General features: G+C 51.5%; 1 protein-coding gene across 1 annotated transcript; it reads left to right on the top strand.

Moving 5' to 3' along the window:
- Window positions 1-63: 63 nt before the first annotated feature.
- Window positions 64-7,290, top strand: LOC119521246 (cytoplasmic tRNA 2-thiolation protein 1-like). Its single transcript, XM_037819324.1, is given in 4 exon segments — window positions 64-194; window positions 3,422-3,957; window positions 5,463-5,803; window positions 5,805-7,290. Coding segments are annotated over 3 exon segments (1,020 nt in total). The 5' UTR covers window positions 64-194; window positions 3,422-3,449; the 3' UTR covers window positions 5,976-7,290.
- Window positions 7,291-13,949: the final 6,659 nt, after the last annotated feature.

The following is a 13,949-nucleotide window of genomic DNA, read 5'->3' as shown; positions in this document are numbered from 1 at the left end:
CGCCACGTCGCCGCGGGGATCGCCGGGAACTGCAGGCCCCGCGGCCCCGAGGGCAGGGAGCGCTTTGGCCGGCCGCCGCACAGGCTCCTGGGAGTCGCGGGCGGGCGGCTCCAAGGCCTTCTGGGAGCCGTAGTCCTTTCACGCGCTTCCGCGTTTGCCGGCCGCCGCGACCTGCCCGCGGCGCTTCTGCCCAGGTAAGCGCCCCCTTCCGCTCCGCCCGATCCCGGTCCTTGGTCGTGGCGCCGCTGACGGTCTCCGTGTTGCTCTCCCACGCGGTCCGGTAGGCGTCCCTGAAGCGACAGCACCCCTCTCCGTGACCCCTCAACGCCCATCTCCCGCTGGCCTTCCGGGCAGCTGTTGTCCCTGCCGACCCGCTTTGGACACTGCTGTCAGGCCCGACTACTTCTGGCTCCTGCTTCCCGAGCTGGGTGCGGCCCGAGCGCCCCTTGCTTTGCCCTGGTGACAACCCAGAGTAGTCGGGGCCGGACTGAGGGGCCCTGAGGCGGCTGTGGGAAACAAGAGGCGGCCCCAGACCCAGCCCACAGCACAGGACCCCGTATCTAACTCGTCCAAACGAAATTCTGGATTCTCTGCTTTCAGCCTACCCCTCTTACAACCTTTCCCGCTTGTCTTCCCTCCCCAGTGTCCCCACTATCTTTCCACATGCTGAGGCCAAAACCTTGGAGTTATCCGAGTCCTGTTTCTCTCATCGACATCCCTTCCTCAACCAAGTTTTGTGCGAGCCCCACCACCCGCGTCCAGAATAAATCCAGAACCTGCTCACTTCTCTCCAATTCCACTGCTCCCACTCTGGGCTGAGCCACCATTATTGCTTCCCTGGATCACTGCAGGGGCTTCCTCAATGTCCACCTGTTTCTGCCCTTGCTTCCTTCCACTCCCTGCAGTCACACACACAGCCTGAGAGATCCTGTTAAAATATGCATCGGATCCTATCACTCCACAGCTTAAAACTTCCTAATAGCTCCCATCTCATTCAGAATGAAATCCAAGCTCCTCGCCCTGCCAATCTCCAGACAGCCTCCATCCCCCTCTGCTCTTCAGCCGCAATGCACTCTCCAAGTGAACATAGCCAGGCCTTGCCCTTCACATCTTTTGTGTTTGCTATGAACTCAATCTGGAACATAAGTAACCCACACTCCATTCCCCACAGTCATGTCTCTAAGGATAATCCTGAGGATAATTACTCATATATATTTGGGAATCATCTTGGTCATTTATTTGCTTATCCATGGTTTGGCTCTTGCACAAGAATGCTGGTGTCCTGATGTCTTATTTACTGCCATGTCCCCAATGCCTGGAGTATGTTGAGTACACAGAAGGCACTCAGTGGATATTTACTGAATGAATGAATGAATGAAAGTTTAAGCTGAGACTTGAAGGTCAGAGTCAGGCCTATGGTGTTGAGAAACAGCCTGGCCAAAGAGGGGGGTGGGGGGTGGGAAGACCTACTGCAGCCTCCTGGTGTGCGGGGCCAGACTGGAGGGCCTCAAATGCCCAAGAGCTCAGGATGGAGACCAGGGGTGGGGCTTGGTCTATTGAGGACCTCAGGAGGAGGACCCCAGGATTGGGTGACTAGATTTAGGGGGAGAGGAGAGGTGGATGCAGGGTGACTTTATGTCCTCTCCTGCAGAGGAGCTGGGCAGCTGGTGGTGGTTCTCTCATGGGACAGGGAACAGCTTGGCAAGTTAGGTTTCCGCCTTGGAGGAGGAGGGATAGGTTCAGTCTGGCACTCAGGGTGTGAGAGGCGCCCCAGCAGGGACCTGCAGTGGGGCATCTGGAGGACCAGCCTGGGTGATGTTGTGATTCAGAGTCACCCACAAGGAGACTGAGAAGAGTGCTGACCATGTGGAGGCCAGCAGAGAAAGAGGCTTCCCCAAAACAGACTAAGCAGGAGAAGCAAAACCAGAAGAGAGAGGATGGAGTTAAAAGTCAAGGGGAAAAATGTTTCATGGGGGCACTGCTCAGCTGAGCAGATGTGCCTGAGGGTCACTGCAGATGGGTCCTGAGAGCTGCCTGCTCAGTGACAGAGAAGAGCACTGTGGGCAGAGGGAACAGCCAGTGCAAACCTATCAAGGCAGGGGTGTTCTTGGGGTGTTTTGAGAGTAGGGGCTTTAGTGGGTGAAGGAGAGAGTGTGTGTGTGTGTGTGTGTGGCGGGGTGTCAGAGGAAAGGGGAGCCAGACCATATAGGGTCTCAGAGGCCATTCATTATAGAGAGATGAACTCCACTTTAGTGAGATGAGATGTATGGGAAGATTTTGAGAATGTACTTGGCAGGATCCTGCTGGCTATGTGGGGAACAGTTGTGTCTAGGGGGTTGGTCCCAGGGGAGGCAAGGAGACCAGCCAGGAGCCTACTGCAATACCCCAGGAGGCAGATGGAGCTCAGACTAGGGTAGTAGATATGACAATGATTCTGAATCTCTTGAAGCTCAAATCAAAGGAATTTGCTACCTTCTATTTGGGCATTTGGGATTGGAGGGTCTGAGGATGTCCCAGGGGGATCCTCAGTGGGGCATCTGGAGGCAGGCTCAGGGCTGGACATTGTGATTTAGTGACCCACAGGGAGAGAAGAGTGGCAAGAGAAAGAGCAGCCCAGGATCTTAACTCCAGGGCCTCTGGCTTGAGCAACTGGAAGGATGGAGCTGCCCTTTACTGCAGGAGAAGCAAGTTTGGGAGTAGTCAGGAATTAGGGTTTTTAAATGCCTGTTAGACATCTAAGTGGCACTGGTCCCTGCCCTCATAGAGTCACATTCAGTCATAAAATAATTTTGCATATTGAAAATTCTGAAAGCACTGTGACTGCTCTGACTGGTGTGGAGACTAGCAGAGCAGCCCCGCTGGGGATGATGGCCGCTCCTCCTGAGAAGGGGGGAGAGCTGAGCCTGGGGGCTTCATGAGATGGCCAGGCAGGCAAGACTGGAGGAGAGAGGAGCTGGAGAGGGGGATGAAGAGACATGAAGGATAGACATAGGTCATGAAGCCAGAAAACCCAGGTGGGAGGTTCTCACACCAGAGCAGGGTTGAGTGCAGGCCTGGAGGTCTGCCCCATCCCCACTACAAACTGAAATCCAATTGTCCTTCGTAGTTTAACCCCCTTCTCTGAGCAGCCTTCATCTGTCCTTCAGAGCCGCTGAGCCATCCTAAGCATTCTGAGCTGCCCTGGACACCTCCCTTTGCCCAAGGGCCTCTTTTACTAGGGATCCAGTCAGCCTCCCGCTAGAAGGCAGTGTACACCCCAGACCCTCTGATCGGGGCTGCAAATAGGGGTGGCTTCCCTGAAAGTGGTGAAACTGGCCCTGAGAAGAATCTCGAGCTCCGTGGACAGAGATAAAATCCAGGAGGCCTCCCAGGAGGGCCTAATCCTTACCACTTGTTTCTTTCTTTTTTCCCTGTCGTGAAGCCGACCCCTGCTGCCCGATTCCCCCGCGATGCCGGCCCCGCCCTGCGCCTCCTGCCACGCGGCCCGCGCCGCCCTCCGCAGGCCCCGCTCCGGACGCGCGCTGTGCGGCGCCTGCTTCTGCGCCGCCTTCGAGGCCGAGGTGCTGCACACGGTGCTCGCGGGCCGCCTGCTGCCGCCCGGCGCCGTCGTGGCCGTGGGCGCCTCGGGCGGAAAGGACTCCACGGTGCTTGCGCACGTGCTACGCGAGCTGGCGCCGCGCCTGCGCATCTCGCTGCAACTCGTGGCCGTCGACGAGGGCATCGGCGGCTACCGGGACGCGGCGCTGGCGGCCGTGCGGCGGCAGGCGGCGCGCTGGGACCTGCCGCTCACCGTCGTGGCCTACGCGGACCTCTTCGGGGGCTGGACGATGGACACCATAGCCCGCAGCACTGCCGGCTCCGGCCGCAGCCGTGCTTGCTGCACCTTCTGCGGGGTGCTGCGGCGCCGCGCCTTGGAGGAAGGGGCGCGCCTCGTGGGTGCCACGCACATCGTGACGGGTGAGCGCATGCGTTCCAGGGCGGACCAGGAAGGAGGTTGGGGGCCCGAGAGCGCAGGCTGAGTGGAAGGGAGTTGAGTGCATGCCCAGAAGGTGTGTGTGGGACCCTGGGCCTGTCCTAAGGGGAGGAGCCTGAAAGGAGCCTGGGAAATGCGCATGCCCCAGTTTGAGGCTGGCTCTACTCAAAGTTCTTAAGGCCGGGACCGGATGTGCGCATGCCCTGGATGGGGTCAGGCCGGGCATCACCGAGGCTTTTGAGTCTTGGCCACGGTCTTCATTCAGACACACACTGGCAAATGGAGGTGTAGATGGGCTACTCTCCCAGGACGAGGACTATGGTTCTCTGCAGTTTTTAAAAAACGACATTCTTTGTGTCTTCCTTCAGAAAGAGAGGAGAATGAAGGTATGTCTTCCTTCAGGAGCCATCTCTTGTCTGAAATGCAACTCTTTACTTCTTTTCTCTGTCGGCCTCTCTCTGATATCTCTCTTATTCTCTCCCAATCATTACTTCAACAAATAATTATTAAGCATTAATTCTGTACCAGAGATAAGCTATGTTGTCTAAAGCAAATTACCTAATCTCTCTGCCTCAGTTTCCTCTTCTGTAAAATGGGAATATTAATGTGTGGCTCCCAGAGTTGTTGAGAATTAGATGAATTATCATGTATAAAAACTTAGACTAGAGACTAAGTAAATACTATATAAATCGTTTGCTGTTATGATGATGCAAAGCACAAACACACCTTCTGCTCTTGCCTGGTTCTCGAATACACTGTGACCTGATGAGTGCGACTAAGGAAAATTACACAGTCTTTGTGAGCTTCTACAGGCGCACCTAAGGAAGCTTCTCCCGAGGCTTTGAGCTGAGACCTGGAGGCTGAGGGGTAATTAGGTATGGGATGAACACGGGGTAGGGGAGAGAGGGCAGAGGAAGAGCTTGGCAAAGACCCTGACAAGATGGAAGCATGGCCACCTTGAGAAGCCCTAAGCAGACCATGGTTTTACTATATAGACCAAAGAATAAGTTGACAAAATACAGAACGAGTATAGATTTAGCTTAAATTTTATGGTGACTATTGTGTAAATATTCATTGACTTTCTTCCTGCTGTTTCTAAACAAAAGTAATGCAAACACCTGATCTGCGTTCTCAGAGGCACTTGTATCAACAGCCCTTTTTGACAATCTCCATTGGCATTTTGACTTCTTTGTACAGTTTGAATTAGTTTTAACTGGGGTGAAATGGTATTTGCAGCCTAAGGCACCTTTACTGCCTACCTGAAAGGGCACTCGCCCAGGACCTGGTAGCAGTAGGTGGGGTGCAAATGAGGGCACCTCAAGTTGATGCTGGGGCGTCTGTGTGCATGTCCCCATGTCTTCTGTCACAGTGCCCACCTCCAGCCTCCACCCCGGGGGTCTCCATAGCCCAGGTCCCCTGTCCACGTCTCCCCCTGTGCCCGGCACCCCCGCGCGCCCCTCACCTGCTCCCCATCTGCTCTCCCCGCCAGGCCACAACGCCGACGACATGGCGGAGACGGTGCTCATGAACTTCCTGCGGGGCGACGCCGGGCGCCTGGCCCGCGGCGGGGGCCTGGGCTCTGCGGGCGAGGGGGGCGCCCTGCCGCGCTGCCGCCCGCTGCAGCTGGCCTCGCAGAAGGAGGTGGTGCTGTACGCGCACTTCCGCCGCCTCGACTACTTCTCCGAGGAGTGCGTCTACGCGCCCGAGGCCTTCCGCGGCCACGCGCGCGACCTGCTCAAGCGCCTGGAGGCGGCGCGGCCCTCGGTGGTGCTGGACCTTGTGCACTCGGCCGAGCGCCTGGCGCTGGCCCCGGCCGCGCGGCCCCCCGCCCCCCGGCGCCTGCTCCCGCTGCGGGGCGCTGGCCAGCCGCGCGCTCTGCCAGGCCTGCGCCCTCCTGGACGGCCTGGACCGCGGCCGCCCGCGCCTGGCCATCGGCAAGGGCCGCCGCGGGCTGGCTGAGGAGGGGCCGCCGGGCGCGCGCGGGGCCGTCCCCGCCTTCTAGGGCCGCTCACCTGGACGCCAGACCCGCGTTCTTTCCTTCTCCCGCTGCGCCTTGCCGTGAGGAGGGGGTGGCCTGGGTCCGAGGAGAGAGGGGCTGAGAGCACGGATTCCTAGGTCCCACGGAGAAGGGGTCTTGGGGCCTGGACTCCTGGGTCCAAGGGAGGAGGGGCTGGGTCCAGATGTCTGGGTCTGAGAGAGGAGGGTTCCGGTCCCAGACATCTGGAGCTGAGGAGGAGAGGCTAACAGCTCATGATTCCTGAGTGAGTGGGGGTGAAGGGGCTGCCCCCCAGCGCCCCTACTGGGTTCTGGGTGTGCTCAGGCCCTCACTCTTCTTGAGCACCTACTGTGTGCCTGATGCTTCCTTTCTCGTGGGATAAGCAGGATCACATGAGGAGAGGGCTTCAGTCATTTGCAGTGGTCATCGCCACACGTCCTCAGGTGCTTCCTGTGAGCCCTTTCCATGCATCATCTCATTTCATCCCATCATGACCGTTGCTGAGTAAACAGACTCATACAGGTGTGGTGACTGGCCCAAGGTCACCAGTTTGAGAGGGGCAGAACCGGAAGTGGGCACCCACCCAGGTGGTCCTGGCTTCAGAGCTCTCCAAGACTGTGGAGTTGCCTCTCCCCCCCCCCTCCACTGACTCTCTTGGTGTCTCCATGATGGGTGAGGAGTGACTGGGTGGGCTCCCCTAATCTCAGGCTCTGGAGGCAGGGCTGGGTGAGCCTGGGTCAGTGACTCTCAACTTCTCTGGTCTCTTCTGAAAATGGAACTTGCATTCCCCCTCCCCTGTTTAAAACTTGCTCAATCCACAGTGGCTTCCTTGCTTGTGCCTGTGAAGGTTTGGCCACCAGGGGGCTCTGGGTTGCTGCCCTGCAGTTCCAGGAGGTGAAGCCCAGAAGCTTCCTCCCTGACCCCTGCAGAGACTTGGGTTTCTCAGTCCCACCTGTGAACTTTTGCTGGGCTGGTTCCCTTGTCAGGAATGCCCTCCCTTTCCCACCTTCCTGCCCAAATCCTCCGGGGTCCACCTGGGAGCCTTCCCTGATGTTCTCTCATCCAACTCAATCCCAAATCCCAACCTCTCAGTCCTGCCCTCATTTGTGGCCGTCCAACCCTTTTGGGACTTGTTCACCCTAGTTGTAATGAGCTTTGAGGGCAGAGACCAGATCTCTCCCCCAACTGGATAATAAACATTTATTGAGAACCTAATGTGTGCAGGGGTTGTTCTAGACATTGGGGATGGAATGGCAGGAAAAAAAAATCCCTCACTCATGGAGCTTACATTCTTCCAGGAGAAAGATGAAAGGCAAGTAAATATATTACGATGTTAGATGATGTCGAGTGCTATGAATAAGAAAGCAATCTAATAGGAAGGGGTGCTGTTTTAGTTTGGGAGCTCAGGACTTGTTTGGGACGATGACTTGTGACAGAGACCAAAATAGATCAATGGAGTTTTCTAGCCATGATGAAGTAGCTTGTGGCAGAACACTTCCACTGATACCACCTAGAAAAACAAAAGATGTATAATACGAAAGAATCTGAAGACATCGAAGAGCTACCAAGGCAGGTAGAAATTGGAGAGCTAGGATCCCAAGAAAAGGGACGCTTATTCTGCTAGAGGGGCCGAAAGGTTAAGAAAGCAAGCAGAAGGCATAGTTTATAAAAGGCTGAGAACCTGAGCTGAGCTTTTGACTTGGGGCTGGAGACCAAAAACTTGGAGTCCAGGGCTACCAAGAGAAGCAGGCCTTGAGCCAAAATCCTGGAGGTATTGAGGTGAACCCAACATTGTGCTCATTTTCACCTCGGAAGTCTCATGGAACTGGGTGAACAAAATTTGATGTTCAAGTTCTGCTGAGGAGGAGGGGGCGAGGTAAACATTCCCACCTTCAGTCAGGACCCAAGAAGGATTACACGGTAGAAGTAAGGATGATCTGGAAATAGACCTACCCACAAAAAGACAAAAACCCAGCTTCAAACACTCTAAATCCTGGAGGAGATTAAGAGAATCTGTTCCTACTCTAACTGCTTGCCAGAAAGCAAAAATAAATGTCATCTAGAACTGTGCTGCCTAATTAGGGCTCTTTAACTTTTAATTACATTTAAATTAACGAAAATTTAATAAAATTTAAAATCAATTCCACACTCACATTAACCACATTTCAGACACTCCACAGCCACATATTGAATAGCATTCCCGTCATCACTGAAGGTTCCATTGTGCAGTGATGGTCTAGATCCTGTTTGAGAATTCAAAGGAAGAAGGTTTCAACAGAACTCAGATGTTTACAGTTTTTCAGACTAAATATTTGGCTTCCAAGAAAACATTTTTAGTAGTGCCAGGAGATAGGACAAAAATGACAACATCAACAGAAAAACAGACCATAGACATTTTCATTGATGATCCAGATGTGGGCATTTTAGGCACAGACTTCAACATGCTCAAGAAAATCAGTGCTAGGATGGAGAATATCAGTAGAAGCTTAGAATATATGAAGAACTAAATGGGCTTCCAGTCAGGACGGAGTAACTGGTATTAGACTTACCTTCCTGCTGGAAACAACTGTCACGTAATTTATGAGGCATTTCTTCTGCTTTACTCTACACCCAGCCCATCTCCCTGACTGCTGGCCCTGCTGGCCAATCCCAGCCTCAAGCCCACCTCCAGCCACTTGGCTTTGTACCCACAGAGATGATACCTACACAGACAAAAGCTTCCCTTAGGCTGTTCTGTGAGCTCCCACTTTGGGGTCCCACGTTGGTGGCTGGACATCTTTCACTCTTCAGATTTTGCAAGCTCTGCCTTGTCCACCCATACCCATGGTTCAGATGGACTGCTTTGTGATGCTCTCCTTTATCCTTCTCCTGCCCTCTCTGGAATTTCACTTCCTAGCTCCTACCACATCTGTGTAAGGACTAGATCTTCTAATAAATAAATCCCTTATCCCCATAGTTCTTCTAGTGGTTCGATTTCCCCGACTGATGAGCCGCTTTTGTCTTGACATCAGGGGCAGCCACAAGGGAGCAGAAAGCTAGAGACTCTGGACTGCCCCAAACCCTTCCCTTCCCCCAAACAACTACCAGGGAAGTGAACACTGAGCTCTTCTCACCTCAGGCCTGGTGATAAACTGTCAGGCCACTTCTGCCCTATTCCTCACCCCCACCCCCCCAACCCCCAGGAAAGAATAGAGTTGTGGTTTCTCCATGTTCACTTAAAATTCTTGGAGCATCTCTCTTGGGGCAGAAGCAGCTGTCTTGGTCCAGGACCTACCTGAAACTGAACTACTCCTGGCCTGGTCATACAAGAAGCCTGAAGAAGGGATGACTGAGCTCAAACTCATCTGCAGGGTAGCCCTTCTAGTCAGAGGCTGGGACTGACAACGGGGGCCCTGGCCCTGGTCCCAGATGTGGGTGCGCTGTGTATAGGTTTCTAACGTCAATTCCGGTTCAAGAGGGACAGGACTTGTGTGTTGTTCTCAGCCCCTTCCTGCGTCCCATGAGCCCTACACTCATACCTTAAAAATGAGTCCCCTGACTTCTGACCAGTTCCTCCAATCCCCACAAGACCGCCCTCTTTCAAGTAACCACAGAAGCTTCCTCTCTTTAACCCACCCCATCTTCCCCTGACCTTGCCTAGCATGCTCTGCACCTCATGCCAATTTTCTCCATTCTGTGGTCCATTGAGGCCACAGGATCCTTCTCCTAATCTGAGCACTCACCTTTCATGTGGAAGGAAACTTAAAATTTATTTTTTTGACCCATCAGTTCCAAAGCTAACTCCTCAACTAGGCTCCTGATACTTCGTTCCTTCATTTGAGCTGAATCAGGACTTGGCATAGAGCCTGGCCCAGAAAAGGACCACAAATCATGTTCTCTGACGTCCTGAGCTCTGACAGTAAAAGGGAAAGATTCAAAGCAAGATTGAAATATCAACATACTGGAAAGTAAGGGGAGGGAGGAGAGGAGTGTGACCCACCCAGAGGTTTTCTGGAGGAGGCGAGTGGGGTTAGCCCTGAGGGGCAAGGAACTCACTGGTCTGTGAGAAACGCTTTGTCTGTCTGAAGCTAAGTCCCCTCTTCCCTGGGATGGGGGAAGAGTTGCAAGGGGAGGCTGAAGAAGGCCCTGGATGCCAGCACCTCTGTCCTGCAGCACAGGTAACCGGCCTCATCCCCCAGGCTTCTTACCTCTGCATTGGGGATAGGTCAGGTATCTGTCCACAGGTTCTCCTTCCACCAGGACAGACCTGGGGAGCCCCTAGCAGCAGGGTTAGCGCTGTCTGTGGTGCTGGAGCACAGCTGGACTCTGGTTCAGGAAACTCTCAACTCTGCCATGGGACTTACATTGACAGGCACAAGGTCTAGAGCCTTGGGCCAGCTGGACACCTAAGTCAGAGGGGCTGCGGAAAGGCTAGGGAAGGAGAGGGTAGGGGATGGAGTGGGAGAGGCTGGGTTCATCTCTGTGCTGTTCCTTTCATCTCTTTTGCTGCCAGCCTGGCTGAGGGACAGGGAGGGGCGAGGTGTTTGCTGACGCTATAGGTATGCCGATGCCACTGGTCCTGGGGTCACACTTTAAGTGCAAGTCCATGCATGGACCTCTTCTTGGATGAGGGATTAGGATGAGATGGTGTTGCGTGAAGCTCTTGCATCCCAAACTCAGGACTGTGTCTTTTTATATGTTGCCTATTTAATCCTCACAACCACTCAGAGAGGGTCTGTACTGATTTGAGTGTATTGTGTCCCCCAGAAAAAGCCATATTCTTTGATGCAATCTTGTGGGGCAGATGTTTTAGTGCTGATTAGATTGGAATCCTTTGAGTGTGTCCATGGAGTTGAGACCCACGCAACTGTAGGTGATAACTCGGATGAGATAACTTCCATGGAGGTGTGGCCCCGCCCATTCAGCATGGCCCTTGATTACTGGAGCACTGTATAAGCCAAGAGGCACACTTTGAAAACACACAGGAACTGAGAGAGGAGCTGCAGGTGAGAGACAGTTTGAAGACGGCTGCTGAAAGCAGGCTTTTGCTCTGGAGAAGCTAAGAGAGGAAGAACGCCCCAAGAGCAACTAAGAGTGACATTTTTGAGGAACTGCAGCCTAGAGAGGAATGTCCTGGGAGAAAGCCATTTTGAAACCAGAACTTGGAGCAGACTCCAGCCACGTGCCTTCCCAGCTAACAGAGGCTTTCCAGATGCCATTGGCCATCCTCCAGTGAAGGTGCCTGATTGTTGATGTGTTACCTTGGACACTTTATGGCCTTAAGACTGTAACTGTGTAACCAAATAAACCCCCTTTATAAAAGCCAATCCGTCTCTGGTGTTTTGCCTGCCAGCAGCATTAGCAAACTAGAACAGGGTCTGTTATCCTCACTTGACAGGGGGAACCCAAGACTCAATGTGGTAAATGACCTGCACCAGATCTCACATAACTGATGCACATTTAGGGGGCAGAATTGTAACCCCCACATACTTGGCACCATAGACTGCTCCTACATCGCTTTTACACTGAACTCCCAAAGGAAAATAGAAGGGCAGGAGGGTATACACTGGGAAGGTTTTCTATTTCCAAGGGATGGGCCATCCTCTTTGTAGCCCGGGACTGGTAGTGATAGCACAGAGCAGAAGGAGAGACCCCACAGGAGGGGGGTATTTCAGAGGGTCAGCATCCTGGCCCCATTGACAGCTGCCAGCATCATCTTCCAATTACTCCAGAAGACTCTAATGGAAACTCAGCTTGCTGAGTATGAGTGAGGAGCGGCTTCCATTTAGCACTTGCCTTTGATACAGAGGAGTTCCCCAAGGGATATCCTGGTGAGCTAGGGAAACCACCAAGCTAGACAGGCCACCACCGAGAAGTAAGATCTTACTGGTGACCTGCAGAAGTGATAGTTTTTGGAGAGTTTTAGGCTAGCCACGGAGAAGCAGGGGACTTGGAATAAAAACTTGGGCATAAGGGAAAGAATGATGAGGGATTGAAGATAAGAAGAAGTATTAGTAAAAGATGTTTACTGCCAACTTTGGGCTGGCAGTTATGTTAGCTGTTTGCATTGTGCATATTTTCTCATAGGAACTAGCAATCTAAGAATTAGCCTTATGAAATAAACTCTAGAACCATACATGGGCTGAGCACTGTGATTGGTGCAGAAGATTTGGAATTGAGCAAAGCAGACGATGCTGACTCCAGAGTGAACACAGACAGGGACCTGTGTGGAGCCTCAGTTTCCTTATCTGTAAAACATGGCCCGACACCACTGCCTTGAAGAGCCTTGGGGCTGCTGTGAGGGTGGGGAGGGGGTTTGGGGGTCTTGGGCTGCCACACGGCTGCCAGGAATGACTTCCTTCAGCATTTAGGCAACTCTGGCCACACCTCCCCTCACATTTTCAGGACCGGACAGGCCCTGCTCGGCCTCTGGCGGTTACTTAGGTATTTCATTCTCACCTGCGCGCCCTTTCTCTGCCCTCCACAGCGCAATGCCTTGTTGGTTTTGTACCCTGCAAATATCTCCTTCCAGTCTGTCCTCTGCTAGCATTGTCTGCAGTGTCATGAGTTTTGATGTTGTCAAATCCATCTCTTCTTTTCCTGATAGAAATATTGAGTTTTTATTAATTTTTGTGATAATCTCTTTTAGGAATATTATTCTTTCTTTATAATTTCCAGCAACAAAAAAATTGACCATGAGAACATTTCTTAGCTTGCAATATTTTTACATATTTTTATCATGAAAAATATATTTACAATTTAACAAATGATTATGAAGCCAACATTGTCTAATCACCTTTCAGATTCAGAATTAGAACACAAGCTTCCCCCACCCCAGGGACCTCATAATTCCCCCCTTTCTTTCCCACCCTATTGATTCCCCTTCCTCCAACTTAGAGTTGTCTTTTTTTCTTGTCTTTGCGTATCAGCATGACACCCATGCTTTCATCCTTAAACAGGGTAGCTGCTGTAGAACTTTATATAAATGAAACCAAACAGTAGGGATTATTTTGTTTCTTATGTATTTAGCTCAAATATATGTTCCTAAGATTCATCAGTGTGGTGGCATGTAGAAGTTGTTCAGAGGTTTTCTTTGCTTCGGAGTCCATTGTTTTACCATATGATTATCCGTCAATTTGTTTAACTATTCTATTGTATATAAATGCTTGAGTTGTTTCCAGTGTTTGGCCAAAACAAACAGCGGTTCTGTGAATACTCTCATGTGCACGCCTGACAGCACAGACACATAAGCGTTTCTTGTCTATACCCAGGAGTGGAATTACTGTCTCAACAATATGTTAGTGTTGCTGGAAAATGCCACCTTCCTTTCAAGATGATTTAACCTATTTATACTCTTAGCTTTGGAAAAAATTTCTGATTGTTCCAATCTCACCATTGTCAGATCATCTAAATTATTATTATTATTAGCCAATCTGGGAAGTATCTAATTGTGATTTTAATGTGCAATTCTCTGATTGCCTATGAGCTTTGTAACTTTTCATGTATTTATTGACCACTTGTATTTCCTCTTTTGTGATGTACCCATTTAAATCTTTGGCTCCTTTTTCTAATAGATTGTCTTTTCTTGTTGATTTTAAAGAGATCTTCATGTTTTGTGAACTACTCTTTTGACAGTTGTATGTGTTGCACAGATCTTCTGTTGCTGACTGGTGTGACTTTCCCACCAATTATGATGTCTCTTTATAAAGTAACTTTATAAATTTTATTTTACCAATTCTTTCCTTTATGCTTAGAGTTTTGTGTCTGGAAAGTGTTCTCTCTGCTGAGGTCATGAAGATATTTTTAGAATATTGTACCTAAAATAATTATAGATTTGGCTTTACAATTTAAATCATTAATTCAGTTGAAATTTATTTTTGTGTGTGGTGTGAGGTAGGAGTGCATTTTTATGTATATATGTGTGTATGTGTGTATGTATGTATTGCATATGGGTATCTGGGTCCACGCCGTTTATTGAACAGAGACTATCATGTCCTGCTC

The sequence above is a fragment of the Choloepus didactylus genome, chromosome 27, assembly GCF_015220235.1.
Source record: "Choloepus didactylus isolate mChoDid1 chromosome 27, mChoDid1.pri, whole genome shotgun sequence".
Lineage (NCBI taxonomy): Eukaryota > Metazoa > Chordata > Mammalia > Pilosa > Megalonychidae > Choloepus > Choloepus didactylus.
Note: the sequence above shows the minus strand (reverse complement) of the source record. Positions and strands in the feature narration are given on the sequence as shown.